This window comes from Micropterus salmoides, unplaced genomic scaffold, assembly GCF_014851395.1.
Source record: "Micropterus salmoides isolate LMB-PRFRI ecotype aquatic unplaced genomic scaffold, ASM1485139v1 Ms_hic_scaffold_12, whole genome shotgun sequence".
Taxonomy (NCBI): domain Eukaryota; kingdom Metazoa; phylum Chordata; class Actinopteri; order Centrarchiformes; family Centrarchidae; genus Micropterus; species Micropterus salmoides.
The window spans coordinates 18,466,656-18,483,076 of NW_024040263.1; the positions used below are offsets into that span (position 1 = coordinate 18,466,656).

The 16,421-nt window shown below is 40.5% G+C and overlaps 1 protein-coding gene and 1 pseudogene across 2 annotated transcripts; both read left to right on the top strand.

Moving 5' to 3' along the window:
* The window catches only part of LOC119899298, a 28,551-nt pseudogene extending 22,502 nt beyond the window's left edge, over window positions 1-6,049 (top strand).
* A 1,592-nt stretch (window positions 6,050-7,641) lies between these two features.
* On the top strand, window positions 7,642-16,051 carry slc25a38b (solute carrier family 25 member 38b). 2 transcript variants are annotated; one of them, XM_038713826.1, is made up of 8 exons: window positions 7,642-7,822; window positions 8,566-8,661; window positions 10,206-10,330; window positions 11,013-11,097; window positions 11,634-11,813; window positions 12,930-13,098; window positions 14,033-14,196; window positions 14,340-16,051. In XM_038713826.1, exons 2-8 carry the CDS (start codon window positions 8,647-8,649, stop codon window positions 14,460-14,462), a joined length of 861 nt encoding a protein of 286 aa, XP_038569754.1. In that variant the 5' UTR covers window positions 7,642-7,822; window positions 8,566-8,646; the 3' UTR covers window positions 14,463-16,051. The 2 variants fall into 2 exon arrangements, with proteins under 2 accessions (XP_038569754.1, XP_038569753.1); XM_038713825.1 differs by lacking the exon at window positions 7,642-7,822 and adding an exon at window positions 7,889-8,335.
* The last annotated feature ends 370 nt before the right edge of the window (window positions 16,052-16,421 follow it).

Sequence of the window (16,421 nt, forward strand, 5' to 3'; positions counted from 1 at the left end):
GTTTGAAATCTTGGACAATGGACAACTGTCTTCAATGTGTCAGATAAAAAGGAACATTAGAATTAGCAGCTGTAACAATCATATAATGGTCATAAGGGAATATGAATAAAATATTAGAGATCAACTTTTCACCACCAACATCCAAGATTGATTTCTCAATCAGTGAAACAATGAGTACCCTGTTCATTTCACCACAACGTCGCCTTCAAAAAAGTCTTTTAACTAGGGGATGTTGACCCCCAACTGCCATTTGTTGTCTCTCTCCTTCTCCTAGATGCTGGCCGAGGAGAAAATGATCTCTACTAAGTATGCAGAGGAGCGCGACAAGGCCGAGGCTGAGGCCAGGGAGAAGGAAACACGAGCTCTGACACTGGCCCGTGAGCTGGAGGCCATGGTGGTTCTGAAAGATGAGTTGGACCGGGCTAATAAGGTGCTCAAGGCTGAGATGGAAGACTTGGTCTCCTCCAAGGACGATGTTGGCAAGAGTGTAAGCAAAAATAGTAACACATATTGGTTTTGTCTACCCTAGAAATGTTTTTATTTATGTTTTGTATAAGCAGCAAAGATTGCATTGCTTGTCTTAAAAATGCTGAATGTGTACCAACGCAACCACAGGTTCATGAGCTGGAGAGGTCAAAGCGTGCCATGGAGCAGCAGTTGGAGGAGATGAAAACTCAGCTGGAGGAGCTGGAGGATGAGCTGCAGACCACGGAGGACGCCAAACTGCGTCTGGAGGTCAACATGCAGGCCATGAAGGCCCAGTTTGACCGAGACCTGCAGGCCCGAGATGAGCAGGGAGAGGAAAAAAGGAAACAGCTGGTTAAACAGGTAGGAGAAAAGACCCTTAAAATGTTTAGCGACAGCTTTTTTTTCGTAGTTTTCACAAACCATTGCAGGGTTGTAAATTTTAAATTACATTTTCGCGTAGAATTTCTGAAAATGTCCTTTTGCTCTCCTTCAGGTGCGTGAGATGGAGATCGAGCTGGAAGATGAACGCAGGCAGCGTAGTGGGGCCCTCTCATCCAAGAAGAAACTGGAGATGGACCTGGCAGAGCTCGGATCCCAGATCGATGCTGCCAACAAGGGCCGCGATGAGGCCCTCAAACAGCTGAAAAAACTCCAGGTAATATAGGCATGCAAAAAGTGGTCACTGTGGTCACATACATTAATTGGAAAATCCCTCAAAATGATGGCCGTCTAACTTCAGCACTGCTGTCTGCATGTGTACTCTCCAGGCCCAAATGAAAGACTTGATAAGAGAGCTGGACGAGCTGCGTTTATCCAGAGACGAAGCCGTCAACGGGGCCAAGGAGATTGAGAAGAAGCTCAAGGACATGGAGGCAGACGCCCTGCACTTCCAGGAGGTATGAATGTGGAAAATAACAACTGAAAACTCTGAAACCTGACTGGATATAATAAAAAGTGCCTGATTTGGACAATTTCTTGGACAATATTATAAATTACATATATTGCATATATTATAATAATATTAATATTATTATTAAATAATAAACCATCTGTACAATTGTGAGATCTGACCTTTTCTGTGACACATTGAAATGGTCCACGCCAGGTACTTTCATATCCAGTCATTGAAGAGCATTAAATTGCTTTCAAAGCTCTGTGTCACATCTTAGATCAGATCATTAATAAATGTTACTGATTTGTGAAAGTAGTTTAGATGTGACTGCTAATATCTGCATACCCTGCTTTTAATAGAGTACAGAGCCTTTAAAAAACACAAGCACATCTGAAAAATAATTTTTCTTGAGTATTTGTGACTATAATTTCAGAGAATGTTTGACTTTATTTCTCATAAATTTACCCCCTCCCACGCCTCTGTAGTTTATACATTTTTTGGTTATACCTACAATGGACTAGAGGCTGGCAGGGGAGTGGATTTTTTCCTGTCCTGTCCCAATCCTATGACAAAAGATAAATGAAATATCTTGTGCCATAACAATCCTGGGAGAATTAAATAAAAATATCAGAAAATAGTGGTTATTCCCATTCGAATTGAAAATCTGTAGAGATATAGATATATATATATATATATATTAAATAAATAAATAAAAACAGAGCTATGATTCCTGTCCCGCTCACTCCTGTTGTCTTTTTTATTTATATTTTTTTTCCTGTCCCGTCCCAGTCACATGATGATTAGAGAAATTTACTCCCATCTGGCAGATTTCTGAAAAAATGTCAGCCGCTGCAATGGACATAATAGTCAGTCATAGGAATGAGATCTGAGCTAAAAGTAATTTCTCTCATCTGTGCGGGCTTAAAAATTGGCAGGAGGGTTCTAGTTGTTGTTGTCGTTGTTTGATTGACGTCAATCAACGCACATCATTTCCTATTGGTATTATCTAATTAATAAAATAGTTCCACTAAAGTGCAATGACATTAAGAGTCATGGTTGCTTTTATTGCCTACTGAGACAATAATTGCTGCTTAAAGTAGACATGTAACAAAAGACACTGACGGAATACTGTCACTACTACTGAGTATGTGCTCGGACCGCCATACCAACAAGCCAGGCTCTTCGGCATTGTGGTTAAGTTGCATGTTTGGTACCCTGTAGACCCGTTTTTGTATTTTGGTAAGCGTGACTGGTTCACTCCCTTCGCTACAGACACTTGACTATTATTATAATTATTAGCACATAATGCATACTTTTATATTAGTGTATAGAAGAGCATTGAAGCACTGTCTCTATTCAGCACCATGGTTTTAAGCAAATTTTTTGTTAAGACCATGTCCAATTTCTGTAATTAACTTAGCTGAAATTGCCACAAGGTTTACAGGTTATTGTCCCAACAACCTCTGCAGCTTCAGGCTTTAAAGTCTTAATATACTTGTGTCTTGTCCTTCCTTCAGGATCTGGCCACTGCAGAGAGACTCAAGAAACAATTTCAGACCGAGAGAGATGAGCTCCAGGACGAGATTAACAGCAACAATAGCAAGAAGTATGAATCAAACAATAACAGCCACTTTTCAGATGTTTTTTCAGTAAATTAACTTGATGTGCATGACTTTAGTATCTACTGTACATGTACACTTTGTCATGTGGAACTGCATAGTGTGTACTTTAAAAATACAAGGTCAGCTTATGCAGTATCTACAAGTGTGTCTCCATTCACTAACTGCCCCTCCTCTTCCACCCTTGTTGTTGCTAGTACTCTGCTGGCAGATGAGAAGAGGAGGCTGGAGGCTCGTATCACCCAGCTGGAGGAGGAGATGGAGGAAGAGCATCTCAACACAGAGATGGTCAACGATCGCCTGAAGAGAACCACGCTGCAGGTAAGGACGCACTCCCATATGTTGATCCTAGGAGGTAAGAAAGTAATGTTTTATATTTCTGGCATCAGTGATAACATCTAATTTGGAATAAACAGAGGAGGACTGTAGTTAGTTGGAGCAGCGACAAAAAAAATATTGTCAGGTGAAAGGTTGAAGTGAAGTAAAAACACTGCAACCAAGAAGAAGAAAATGTGAAACATCCAGGGCAACTGAGATCACTACTTTAGGATATGCTTTACTTGAACAAGGTCTCTCCACTGTGTTTCTGACATCAGGCTGAGCAGTTGACCACAGAGCTGGCTGCAGAGCGCAGCTCCTCCCAGCGGCTGGAGGGGGCTCGTTCCCAGCTGGATCGCCAGAACAAGGAGCTGAAGCTGAAGCTGCAGGAGCTCGAGGGGGCCATCAAGTCCAAGTACAAGTCCTCCGTTACCACCCTGGAGGCCAAGATCACTCAGCTGGAGGAACAGCTCGACATAGAGTCAAAGTGAGTGACACTTTGATAACAGTCTGTAAAAACACTATTTGGGTGGTGTTTCAAAGCAAACAAGAACTTGACCATGACCAGTCCTTTTCTTCTTTTTTTTTTACAAATCCCCAGATCCTAAAAGTTTCAGTAATAATGTTTGTGTGTTCCCGATTCAGTAATTATATATTTTATAAAGATTTCTACATTTTTCTCGTACTTCAGCAGCTTTTTTGTACTTTCACAGTCTCAACACTGTGGACTGATTCCTTGCTTCATATTCTACTCATTTCAGGGAGCGTCAGCAGGCCTCCAGGCTGGCCAAGCGGACAGAGAAGAAGCTGAAAGAGGTCATGGTGCAGGTTGACGACGAGAGGCGCAACACAGAGCAATTCAAAGATCAGGTAAGCCTCATCACTAATCTTTTTTTACTTTTAATTTCCAGGTTATTAAAAGGAGGAGAGAGGAGTCTTGTTGTGTAGTTTGATCCTGACTTGAATCCTTGCTGATCTGCTTGTATTGTTTTTGGCACTAATTGAACCCTCTCTTTGCAGGTGGAGAAGACCAACACCCGAATGCGTCAGCTGAAGCGTCAGTTAGAGGAGGCAGAGGAGGAGGTGACACGAGCCAACGCCTACCGCAGGAAGCTGCAGAGGGAGCTGGATGATGCCACTGAGTCAGCAGACGTTATGAACCGTGAAGTTAGCACTCTGAAGAGCAAGCTCAGGTAGAGGCTTCTAACACTTATTTATCCAGAGGGTCTGTCTCTGAGTGCATAACAGGTTACATTTCACAACTGAGAGTAGAGTATTTAATAAGTTAAAGGGGAACTACATGCAGATCAGTTTCAAGTCTGTGAAATGTGTTGCATAATGTCCTCTGTGGCCTTGAAGGAGCTCTGCAAAGTCTGATAATAACCGGAGTGATGCAAGGGGTGTGTGTGTGTGTGTGTGTGTGTGTGTGGGGAATAAAAATAATTCTGCTGCATCGATTTTGATACTACTTTAACAAACTGTCCATCTCGAGTCCAACAATGTTAGAGCAGTGCAATGCTTAAGGAAGGTTTTTGGATTCTGACCTGTTCTGGGTGTTTAAATATCAGAATATCTTGACCTCTGCTCAGTGAAGTCCCCAAACTTTAGGGATTTTGATTATACACATATACAAGTATAGTCTTTAATGTATGGTATTCATTATATTGTATGACTCATCTTTCCTACTTTTTTTTTAACCATTGTGTTTGTTTAAAGGCGTGGGGACTTGCCTTTCAATATGCGGCGTACCGTGAATCGCACTGGCCTGGACAGTGATGAGGACATGGAAGGGCAACACGAGGCATCTGAGCCATCAGCTGAGTGAACGGAGGAGAGCCAAGAGGGAAATATTATAGTGACCACAGTCCACATGCAGATATCGTAAAACATTAGCCAGCAAGCTATAAAGGAAGACTTTTAAGAGGAGGATTTAGCCTTGTATTCCCTTTAATCATCTTATAGCCTTACTGTAACATTCCATATAAGACATTTTATATTTGGCCAAATAATCGAATTCATCTCAGTAAATCTGAGTGGTGTTTTTCTACAAAGGCTACACGCATACTTGTCTTTTTTTCTACTAAATGGGTATATTATATCACACATTTCTCTTCTAACAAGCCATTACAATTTCATTTTATTTGTGCTTGAGGTTTACATGCTTTTACTGTACCATTTGGGGGAAACACTGGACATTATGCTTGTTTTGCACACAAATAAGGGTCTGGTTTTTTTTGGGGGGGGGGGCAGATTTTGATGCAGTTTCACATTTGCTAGTGTCAGTAAAAATATGTGCATCTGTACTGTATGCTTTCCCTCTCACTGTGTTATCCTGTCCTGTTATTACCTCAACCAATTTTGCACAATGCCTACACAGACACGAGAATGGAAATTGTTCAGTTCATCAGTGGTGGTATGATTTGAAATTCAGCAATGTTGGTGCACATTTTGAACAATCATCTATGATGGCTTGGTTGACTTATTGTTTCTCTGGTTTTACACATTGATTGTTGGTGGTGGGTCATGTATTAGCTCTCAAGTTACTATGTTGTGTGCTATGCTTTGCACAGTGAGGGGGATGCTGTTAGCACATTAGCCTCCAAATGTTTCACTAGTTGAGTCCTGCATATTTTAGATTAGGTATGATACCCTACCAATGTATTATCAAACAAATTGATGCCAATATTTGAAGACTATTCTATATTTTTAATCAAATGCCTTAATGCAATAAATTGAGCAAATATCAAATGCATTTAACGTCCTTGTCTCTTGTGTGAATTAACCCAATTTGTGGGCTTAAAGGTAGGTTTATATTTTTCAAGTCTGTATTAAAACAATCATCACATGCCAATACGTGCATGAAACAGTTTTTGGCCATAGTTATCATTCCTCCTGTTCATATGGCTGTGAAAAGAACACACCATTTTAAATGCTGTGTGATTGAGGACAAAGTCCAGTCTTTCTGTGCAAAAAATCTAAAAATGAGTATCTTCCAAAGTTAGTCTTTTTAGTACAAAATTCCCTGTTTGTCTTGTACATTGCTTTTCAAAATAACCCTGTGTGAATGAGTGCATTATTCTGAGGAACAATCCATAATGGCTTTAAAAAAAGACACTACAGGCAAGTTTCATTCAAGTTCTGACAAGCTTCTACATGGTACAACAAATATGTCTGGGGGAAACTCATAACTTCACATTTAATGAGGATGCTGAAGTGAGGGAGAGCTGAAACTCAATGCCACATGAATTCATCAAGTCTCAGCAAGAATCCCATTGTCCTGCACATTCAACTGTACCCAGTCATTCCTTGATAGTAGTATAAATATCATACCTTCTTTGCCAAATGTTTGTATTAGTAACTACAGAGTAAGGCGACTCAAATCAGCTGGTCACAGTGCTATATATATATATATATATATATATATATATATATATATATATATATATATATATATATTACACTCAGTACTATGTTGCACTTCTGTAGGTTTTGTAGACTTTTTTTAATAGTGTTATGGAAGTTTACACTGGTTAAATTGTGATAGGAGCTTTTGTCTCAGTTTGAACAGTATAGAGCCTCAAGTAGATGCGTCTCAGCAGTTTTAGGTAATCTGACAGTTGATTTATGCTCCTACAGATTACCCACTGATAGGATGACTACATATTTGTAATTCAAATAGGTTTCCAATCATTAAATTTACTATTTATTTATTTAAAAGGGACAGGGCACATTAATAAACATTTCAGTGTAAATATGCCTGATTTAGAAGAAGACGAATTTTCATCTGAAATTTCATCATTTTATTTTCATCTCCCTGGCAGGAGACATTACAGAGGTCAATATAACAAAGGTGCAATACAGCACAATAAAATCACATATACACATATATATTTCTTTGTAAAGTGCATGTAAATCTGTTGTAAAGTGTTGTGAGAAGTAAGTTTTGCTAAGACAATTACACTTTTATCATCATTGAACCGTCATCTCGTTATACAACCCTGTGCTGTAAAATGATAAATCTACCTTTCAGAATCAGAAAGAGCTTTATTGCCAGATAGTATTTTACATGCATGAAGAATTTGCTATGGTGATTAGGTGCTAGGCATGGACATATACATACAGTTGACATAAATAGATTAAAAAATATATAAATATGGAATAAACAGATGCAAGTTATAAAATAATTATGTGAATGAAGTAAGCTTAAAAACAATGTGGTAGTTATTTACATGTGGAAAAACCCCAAGCATCAACTAAATCATACTTCTCACGACTGACACACGGAGCAACAGCGACATCTTGAGGCCACTATTAGAAAATGCACTGAACTGCATTGTACACACGTGCCTGCTTAAGCAATTCTAACTGAAACAGTAGAATATGAACTCTGTAATCAAGATATATTTGTGCTTTTTATTGCAGATCTCGCACACTGACTGCATTTTGATCGCTGACCAAACGTACACGTGGTTCTCTTGTGAAGTGTAGTGATGTGTGTGTCCATGGTGTCGACGCTGCCCTGGAGGTGAACACACAGCTAGCCACATGCTAACACAGTCGCAGCAGCAAGTGGCGATAACATCAGTCAGTGTTGCACGACACGTGACACTGCGGTTAAAATATTCTTTGGGGGAAAACCGTTTTGGGACACCAGCCACAGCAGGACATTAACAGCGTTAACGTTACATATTATACTGCAGAAGAGACTAACGTAAAGTTAAGAAACTAAACTTGGAATGAGCTACGTTAGCTAGTTGACGAGCATTGCCAGAACGTTCTGGCAATAAGTGTTTGCTAACTACTTGTTGTGTATTGTGTCTGACTCGTATTGTGACAAATCACAATAAATATACAACATGGCGTTCCTGAAGCTGGTGGTAAGGATGACCCTCGCCTCCATCAGTCCTTAACGTACTACAGTCAGGGAAGAGGAGCTAGCATGCTAAGTTAGCCTGAAACAGTGGTAACCTAACGTTAGTTTATCACGCTGTGTGGCGATTGGGTGATCCTTTCCAAAACAAACTGTCATACCTGTAAGGTAAGGTTTTACGGTGTTTGCCTTTGAAGTAGCGCTTTGTGTTGTAACCAGACAGTCGCTATATATCCGAGTTCGACGCAGTGTCCTGATGTCATTCTACCTTTACATTAGCATACTCTGACAGCACTAGCTAACCTAGCTTGCTGCTACCGGCATCTTAGAAACTTTGCAAACGACCTTAATGTTTTGAAATGTGACTCATGGCTGCCATGTTATTTCCCCACTTTCAGTAACGTTGGATCGGAACCATCTTCAAAACGGCATCAGCAGGGGAGAAACTGGACTCATCCGGCTCAGCATCCAGGTCAAAGATGGAGTTAGCAGCGGTGAGTGCACCTGCTGGCTGCTGCCACTGTTTGTTATGGTTATCGCACAGCCAGTGTACTGAATCTGTCAGAGGAGATTAATTGTATTTTATCAGCAAACATTTTCCCATACAAATAAAACAGTTGAGACTGTTCCTGGTGATCAACCAAATTGTAATACTGTTTGTGTATGTGTGACGTAACAGTAATATTCTGCACTTATTCACCATTAAGTTAACTATTTGTCTGTCAAAGCTACCAGTCCAACTTGATGGCACAACAGTTTAAGCTACACGTGGGCAATACTGACAATACCGCAATGTGTGCCATTTTATATCATTATGTCAATATATATTAAAATATATTAATTGTGATGTGGAGGGCATAACAGAGAAATGTTGATTTTTCTCTTGCTCTGGCTGAATGGTTGACCCAGGCGCTGGTGTCAAAGTTTGATTTTGGTAATTTTGATAGGATATTTTGGAATTGTGTTTTCTTGTTACCACACAGGGATACACGAATGCACACACAGCCACTTTGTGACTCATGCCGTTTGACAAAGATGCAATTTAGCAGTGAGCTTTGCGGTGGGGGGAGAGCATGAAACACAGATGTGTGAGTGTGTCTCTGAAAGATAAAGATGGAAGCCCATAGAAAAACGAAAGACTGGATTAAGCTTTTGCCTTGGTTGTGAAAGTTGGGGGAGGGAGGACGAGAGCAGGAGAAAGCCACTGTGGGTTGGCGAGAGAGCGAGGGAAGGAAGTAGAGAGAGGAGAGGAAGGTGAGAGATGGAGGTTTATTTTATAATATGCTACTTGTAATAGCAGCATCACGGAGAGAGGTTAGTGAAAGAGGGCAAAATGCAGGAAAAACATGATTCTCAGAGCCGAGCCCCGGGCAGCCTGGGGAAGGTAAGAGTGTGTGTTTGTGTCACGTGTGTGTGTGTGTGTGTGTGTGTGTGGCAAGTACATATACTATGTATTAAATGTTGCATGTCTAGCAGACAGCTCACGTATAGTGTCGTCATTTTATTTTGTGGTGGTTGTGGTTGTTGTTATTGCCTCATGATGAGCCTTTTCTGTTCCACGTTTACATTTGTTTCAGACACAGCTAAATTTAGCGTCTGTCCATGTTTGTGTCTCATACCCTCGCTGCTCGTTTGTCCATGAGGCATGCAAGCACAGATAATGTTGAGTCTCAGTTTAATTCTACCCAACAGTCCCTCTGTGGGTGTGTGTGTGCGTGGACTGTCTCCGCTCATCTCTGCTGTGTGCAAACCTGGCCTTTGCTCTGTGCTACAGGCTTGTTTTTGTTTTGTAGTGGAAATGTCATACAAGCATATTTATATTCAAATTTAAGTCCACTCCATGTGCATGAGATGTTTCATTATTTTGGCACACACTTCTGTTGTCAGGATTTTTGATTCAGATATTTGTGTGGATAACACTTCCCTGCTCTTTCGAGAGCACTGTGATTAATCCTTTGTTTCTCTTTTCCTCTCCCCATTTCTCTGTCTGTGATCCTCCAACACTCCCTGTCAATAATTCTGATTTCATCGCCCCCAGGCTCACCCAGCTCTCAAAGCCTTTATGTGTGGCTCTCTGAGTGGCACCTGCTCTACGCTGCTCTTCCAGCCTTTGGATCTGATCAAGACACGGCTGCAGACCCTGCAGAACGATGCCAAGCCGGGGTGTGTGTGCACACGTAACACACAGACACATCTCGTTTATGAACATGCAAACACAGACACACACTACACATTTTGCCTGCATGCTGTCAGACGCATGTACATCAGCATGCCCCTGGCGTTATCTTTTCTCTCTCTTGACTTTGACTCATGCACACCATGATAAGTAGCATGCACTCCAGGCACAACATGACACGCACACACAGCATGGCAGGACAACATTAGCAGGCACTGCCAGCCTGAATTTGATGTTATGACCCATATAGGTCAATTAGTCACACCCAGCACCATGTAATCATAATGTCAGGCTGCTATGTTGCAGTTACCTCCGTTCCACAGGTGGAGGCCGTGCCTTAGTACCAGTTTCCAGAGGATCAATTCTGTAGTAATTGTTGTTCTATAGTTTATTGTTCCGACAATGAACATCCAAACACTTTTATGTTTTGTCTCTTGTCAGTGTCTTCTTGTAAGTCTCTTTTAAAAACGCACTTTTATCAGAAAGCGTTTCCCAATTTCTATCTGAGCTGCCTGTTTATTTTATTGTTGTTATTCTCGTTTTATCTTCTCTTATATCCCACGTAATTGTTATATTTTTAGTTTGATTTATATTATATTTTATAATATTGTCTGGATGTTTTGCACATTTCGAATGTGTCTATAACCATTCCTCAATTTCATCTTACAGTGCACCGAAGGTGGGGATGTTTACAGTTCTTGTAAATGTTATTAGGAAAGAGAATTTCTTCAGTCTGTGGAAGGGAGTTTCACCCGTGAGTAACAGTCCTCGTTTATTGTTTTCAACATTTGCAATAATTTCTGCCGCTATGTATCCTGTTGTTTGATGTATGTATGTAGTAAGTAGTCAGCGGGGGTATTTGTTCTCCAGCACCAATCCATGTGCACTCTTTGTCTTTCAGCTTACATTAGCGTTACCTCTCCGTCTTGCTCCAAGAACCAGACAGCCAAATTAGGTCTTCTTTTCCACATAGCTGTTATTCTGTCAGAATGCTAAATTTATAGAAACGACATCCGTCTAGCACAATGTCTTGACATAGACTAGGCCATCTCTTTGGTTTTACTTATTAAGTCAAACAAAACACAACAGAAATCAAAAGGATGACACGCTCGTGGTATTTCATCTTTATAGTATGAATGTATGCTCATCATGTTTTTACCACTGTCAAAATATCAAATACTTTACATGCTTGGTTGGCATTTATCATAGCTAGCACCACCTTTAGCACCATCACATTAGGCACAAAACAGAATATGAGGAATGTTTAACACTTACGTTTCTCTCCGGCAGTCATTTGTGCGCTGCATCCCGGGGGTGGGCATCTACTTCAGCACCTTCTACTCCCTGAAGCAGCACTATTTCCTGGACCGGGCACCCAATGCTGGCGAGGCTGTTCTGCTCGGAGCGGGTGCGAGAACAGTGGCTGGTGTCTGCATGCTGCCATTCACGGTCATCAAGACTCGCTTTGAGGTGAGAAACAGTTTCTTTACATATTGAGAGACTTCAGAGTCCATCTGACCTGAGACATGCTAACTGATTAGTGGACTTCAACCACAGTCAACTTTCAGTTAATGTTATTAACTTATTAACACGGCAGTTTAATTCAAGGCAGTCAATGAGGCAGTTTTAGGCAGCGATTTAATGTTTTGTCTTTGTTCTCTATATTTGAACTTGTTTCCAGTATTTTGTTCTGAGCCAGGTGGGATTTCTCCCTGGAATAACAGACCTTTAGCACATGACGCATGTTTACAATAGGTGACAAATCGAAATGTATTGATCCAACAAGAGCATTTTAAGAACACTCGGGCCACATGAAAGGAAGCTGCTTTTTGTGGGCTATTGACTCATCAGTATGTTGGCGGAGTCTTACTAAATGCCTTCAGGCACTCCTCATCAACTCATGTTTTCGTAGTAATAAGTAGGACTTGTGTATGTGGAGCCTTCTTTTAGTCAAGACCTAGAAAAAATGTAGCATTCTCGTGATAGCAGTTGTAAAATACAAGTGATAAGATGCTATTTTTCTGGTTCTGGCACAGGAAGATAACTTCCACGTTTTTAAATCTCGCTTGCACGTCTCTGATTGGTCGGTTGTTTTTCCAACTCGGGAAACAGACGTCAATGAGCCAGACCTTGGGAAAAAAAAGTCTGGAAACAGGCAAATAAAGGGCTACTTTGTGCTGCAGTAGACAAGACGTGGATATTTGTGTTTGCATGAATTTCAACAAAGAGTGAGAATGTTCTTCCATGACATGTCCACCTTCATCTTATTTATTCATCAGGCGTTTGAGTTCTAGGGCTCATTGGCTGACATGTCACTGCATGTGAAAGATGGTGACTAATGAATGAACCATTAAGTATCTGTGGGTAACAGACATTGTACCCAATGAATGGCGATTCTACCTAGCATTCTTAAATTAATAACCATAAACTACAACTAGTATTCTCCATCAGCAGACTGCAACACTGAAAAAGCTGTATCTAACTGTGTGTTTCCAGGCAATTAAGTAGTTCCTCCCAGTGATATAAAAGCAACAGTGTAAATAAACATATTCCATACAAATTTAATGTGTTCGCATGTTGTTTCAGAGTGGCTGTTACAACTATGTGAGTGTGGCCGGGGCTCTGAGGAGTATGTATGAGACAGAGGGAATCAGGGCTCTGTTCTCGGGGCTGACTGCCACGCTGCTCCGAGACGCTCCGTTCTCCGGCATCTACGTCATGTTCTACAGCCAGGCTAAGAAGGGGCTGCCTCAAGGTGAGAGCCACACTGCATCAGAAAATCAAAATGGAGGTCATTTAAAATGTTTTGTTCTTGTACTACAGAAAATCAATCCTGGATAGTGAATGCTTTTAAATCTTTGGCCTCCAAAAGGGGCTTGAAGTGCTTTTTGTTTTGTTTTTTTAAACCTTAAAAGTTTTTTCATGACCAGCTACACAAAGCGTGTTTCCATCCACCTTTTTATTACACATATTTAATGAACCAATAACGAACCTGAGTGGAAACACCAGAAATTTAAAGGGGGAAACAAATATCGCAAAAATGCTTGGCTGAGGTGGAAAAGCTTGTCACTTTTGCTCATCAGTTGCCAAGTGCAACACACTTGGTGATTAAATCACAGTGTACATGGAGCATGTGACTTGTCACTGGAGAGAAGAATAATCGTGACAGATGAAAAGAAAGGGCTGTGTGGACCAATAAGGAGAATGTAATGTTCCTGAAATACATGACATAAATACAAATATTTCCAGCAATTGATCCACAGTATTTCAGTGTTTGAGGTTCAACTTTTAATCACATCATCTTGTTCAGTCTCTTCCCCTGCAGTTGTTTAATGGTATCCGACTGGAAAATTAGCATCACCTCTGTTTGTTTTTTCTCAATGTGTCAAAACTTTACTACTGTTTACTGCTCTCAGCAAAATGAATGCAAAACGGATACATTGGCTAATAATATTTTATTTTAAATGCGTCACTCAGCATACGTTGCCCGATATGTAACAAAAACTGGCGTACAGAAAGACGAAAGAAATTTGTTTTGCTCACTCTTGGTCACAATGTGAATATAAGTGTTGAATACTCTTGAATATTGGTATCCGTCTCAAAAGTTCAGCATTGTTCAGGCTGTAACACACACAACGCACATCAGTACATGGTTATACTCTCCTGATACCTGGCTTCTCTTCTCTTAGAGGTGGCTTCGTCAGCGTACGTCCCGCTGGTGAACTTCAGCTGTGGGGTGGTGGCAGGTGTCATGGCGTCGCTGGTCACACAGCCTGCAGACGTGGTGAAGACACACATTCAAGTCAGGCCGTCCCATTGGAGCACGGCAGATGCTGTTCGCTACATTTACATGGTGTGTGCTCATTTAATCCCAGCTGTCAGTTTTTTTTAGGGAGAAGCAGGATTAGCAGTACTCATTCTTGTTTGCATGAAGGGCTTGCCCACTACATCATTGACGTATCGTACTGAACTTTCCTGCTCTGTCCTCTCCCTCAGGAGCATGGCATGGGTGGGTTTTTCCGCGGGGCTGTACCCAGGTCTCTGCGACGCACTCTGATGGCTGCTATGGCTTGGACTGTGTATGAGCAGCTGATGGCTCGGATGGGTCTCAAATCCTGAAGAGTTGAACAGTGTTGAGCTACAGTGAAACAGGATGAAAAATGAGGGGATAATGATACCCAGTATTTTCTCACTGAAAGCCCCATGAAAGAAGGAAACGGAGCTGAGGAGCTTATAGAGACAGTGATCAAGCACTACCAAGATTTTGAAAAGAGGAACCAGGTGGATAAATGTTTGAGTAAGAATGAGAGTAAGAATGCTTGAGTGTGTGCGTGTTTATGTTGATATTTAAGTATGAAAATGTGCCTGTTTTTGTCTGTAGGTGTGTTTCGAGATATTGATGTTATACCTGACACACTCTTAAATCAGTCTTGGACTGAAGCTACACTCCCTGCTGTGAAGTGAACTTATTCCTCCTCTAACTATTTATGTTTGGACAGCCTGAGATATGGCTGCCACTAATAAAAGCTAACTGTGCTGTGCAGCATTGTTGCCCTTGACAAGGTATTTTAAAATGCTGTCAAGACAAACGGGACACTCAGCAAGCTGGTGTAGTCAACATCGCTGAGGTTGCAAAAACCAAAGCACTGCAGAGAGAGAAGCTCTGGCTTCCTTCGTGTTTATGAAACTTGTACAAGATAGGGCAATGTTTCTTACTTGCCAATTAACAAGCAGACTTTTAGCAGATATTTAATTTGTTTCAGGCTCAGACAATCACACTGCTGCATTATGGGAAGCAAATCACAATAAAGCCTTTGTTGCCATACTCCTCAAAACTATGCTGATTTAAAGTTTATATACCACTGTGGTGCATTTTTGACTCAGCGGAGTGGAACCAGATGTGCTTTTTTAAAGAAGTAATGATAATCAGTCACATCTGAGCTTGAGAACCATGGACCTGGAAGATGTACAGACCGGTGATGGCATCTCAGTCATCAGGATTTTGTGGTTTTGTAATTGAAATGCTTGATTTTGAAAACACAAACGGCAACGCGCTTAGCACTGCTTCCTGTGTTTAAGTCAGCACTTTTAAAATTTGACTTTTTTCCGAAACATTGACACTCATTTTTCAGCCTCTTCCTAGCGTAAATATTTGAGAAAACACAGAATTATTGGTTGAATCAAATACATTTACGTTGCTTGTACAGTGTGCCCTTTGCTGTGACTATTATTTATTATTGTGGATATAAAAAATAGGTGATATATAGAAAATGATTATACAGGAGTTTATAGAAATAAATGCCAAACGGAAGATCTCATTAGTGGAGGATACTGAAAAAATTTAATATGACAAAATAAATCATTACGCACCAAAAGTGTAACGCACTAAAGATTTTTGGAAGTTGGTAACATGGCAGAAAGACATCCAGTGTGATCTGTGATATAAGGGGGAAGGTTGTGTAGCAGAAAGAGAAATCTAATGACAGGAGTTGATGTCTAAATGCCTCTAAATGTTTGCTGTGTAACACAAACTGTGCCCTACGTGTGCCGTGAGTCACATCTGGAAGTTTTTCCTCGTCAGTTTATCTTCATCCTCGCACCACTCCTGTAGTCTTCATTGATCCTGTGTTGTGACTATATTGTATATGGTCATTGTGATTGTAGATATTTGGTCTGTGCCTGGTTTTTAACGTCAATAAATTGTCTTCTTAAAAAAAAAAAAGTAATTTCAACTTTTTATATACTGGAAATTAAGACGAGTTTGACTTTGCTTTATTGTTGATTTTGCTTTATTTATAGATCACAATTAACAATAATCATCCACACCAACTACCGTATATTGGAGGTACAGCATCAACTGTTATTAACAAACTAGGGCATGCATGCTGCTACTAAACATTGTCAGAGAGCCACCAGATATGACTGTTAGACAGCGAAAACCAGCCATTATAACCACAATATATTAAACATAATGTGTAGAAGGAAGCAAATCACCATTTTTTTCAAAAGACAGTGATAGAAAATATTTGTACAAAACACAAATTAAAAATACATTTTAAAGCATCCTGTAAAAAGATG

Excerpts from the sequence above, each read along its gene's own strand:
- slc25a38b (XM_038713826.1), top strand. Across the intron at positions 11,814-12,929 it reads TCATCAAGACTCGCTTTGAG|AGTGGCTGTTACAACTATGT; the intron begins GTGAGAAACAGT and ends ATGTTGTTTCAG. Across the intron at positions 13,099-14,032 it reads TAAGAAGGGGCTGCCTCAAG|AGGTGGCTTCGTCAGCGTAC; the intron begins GTGAGAGCCACA and ends CTCTTCTCTTAG.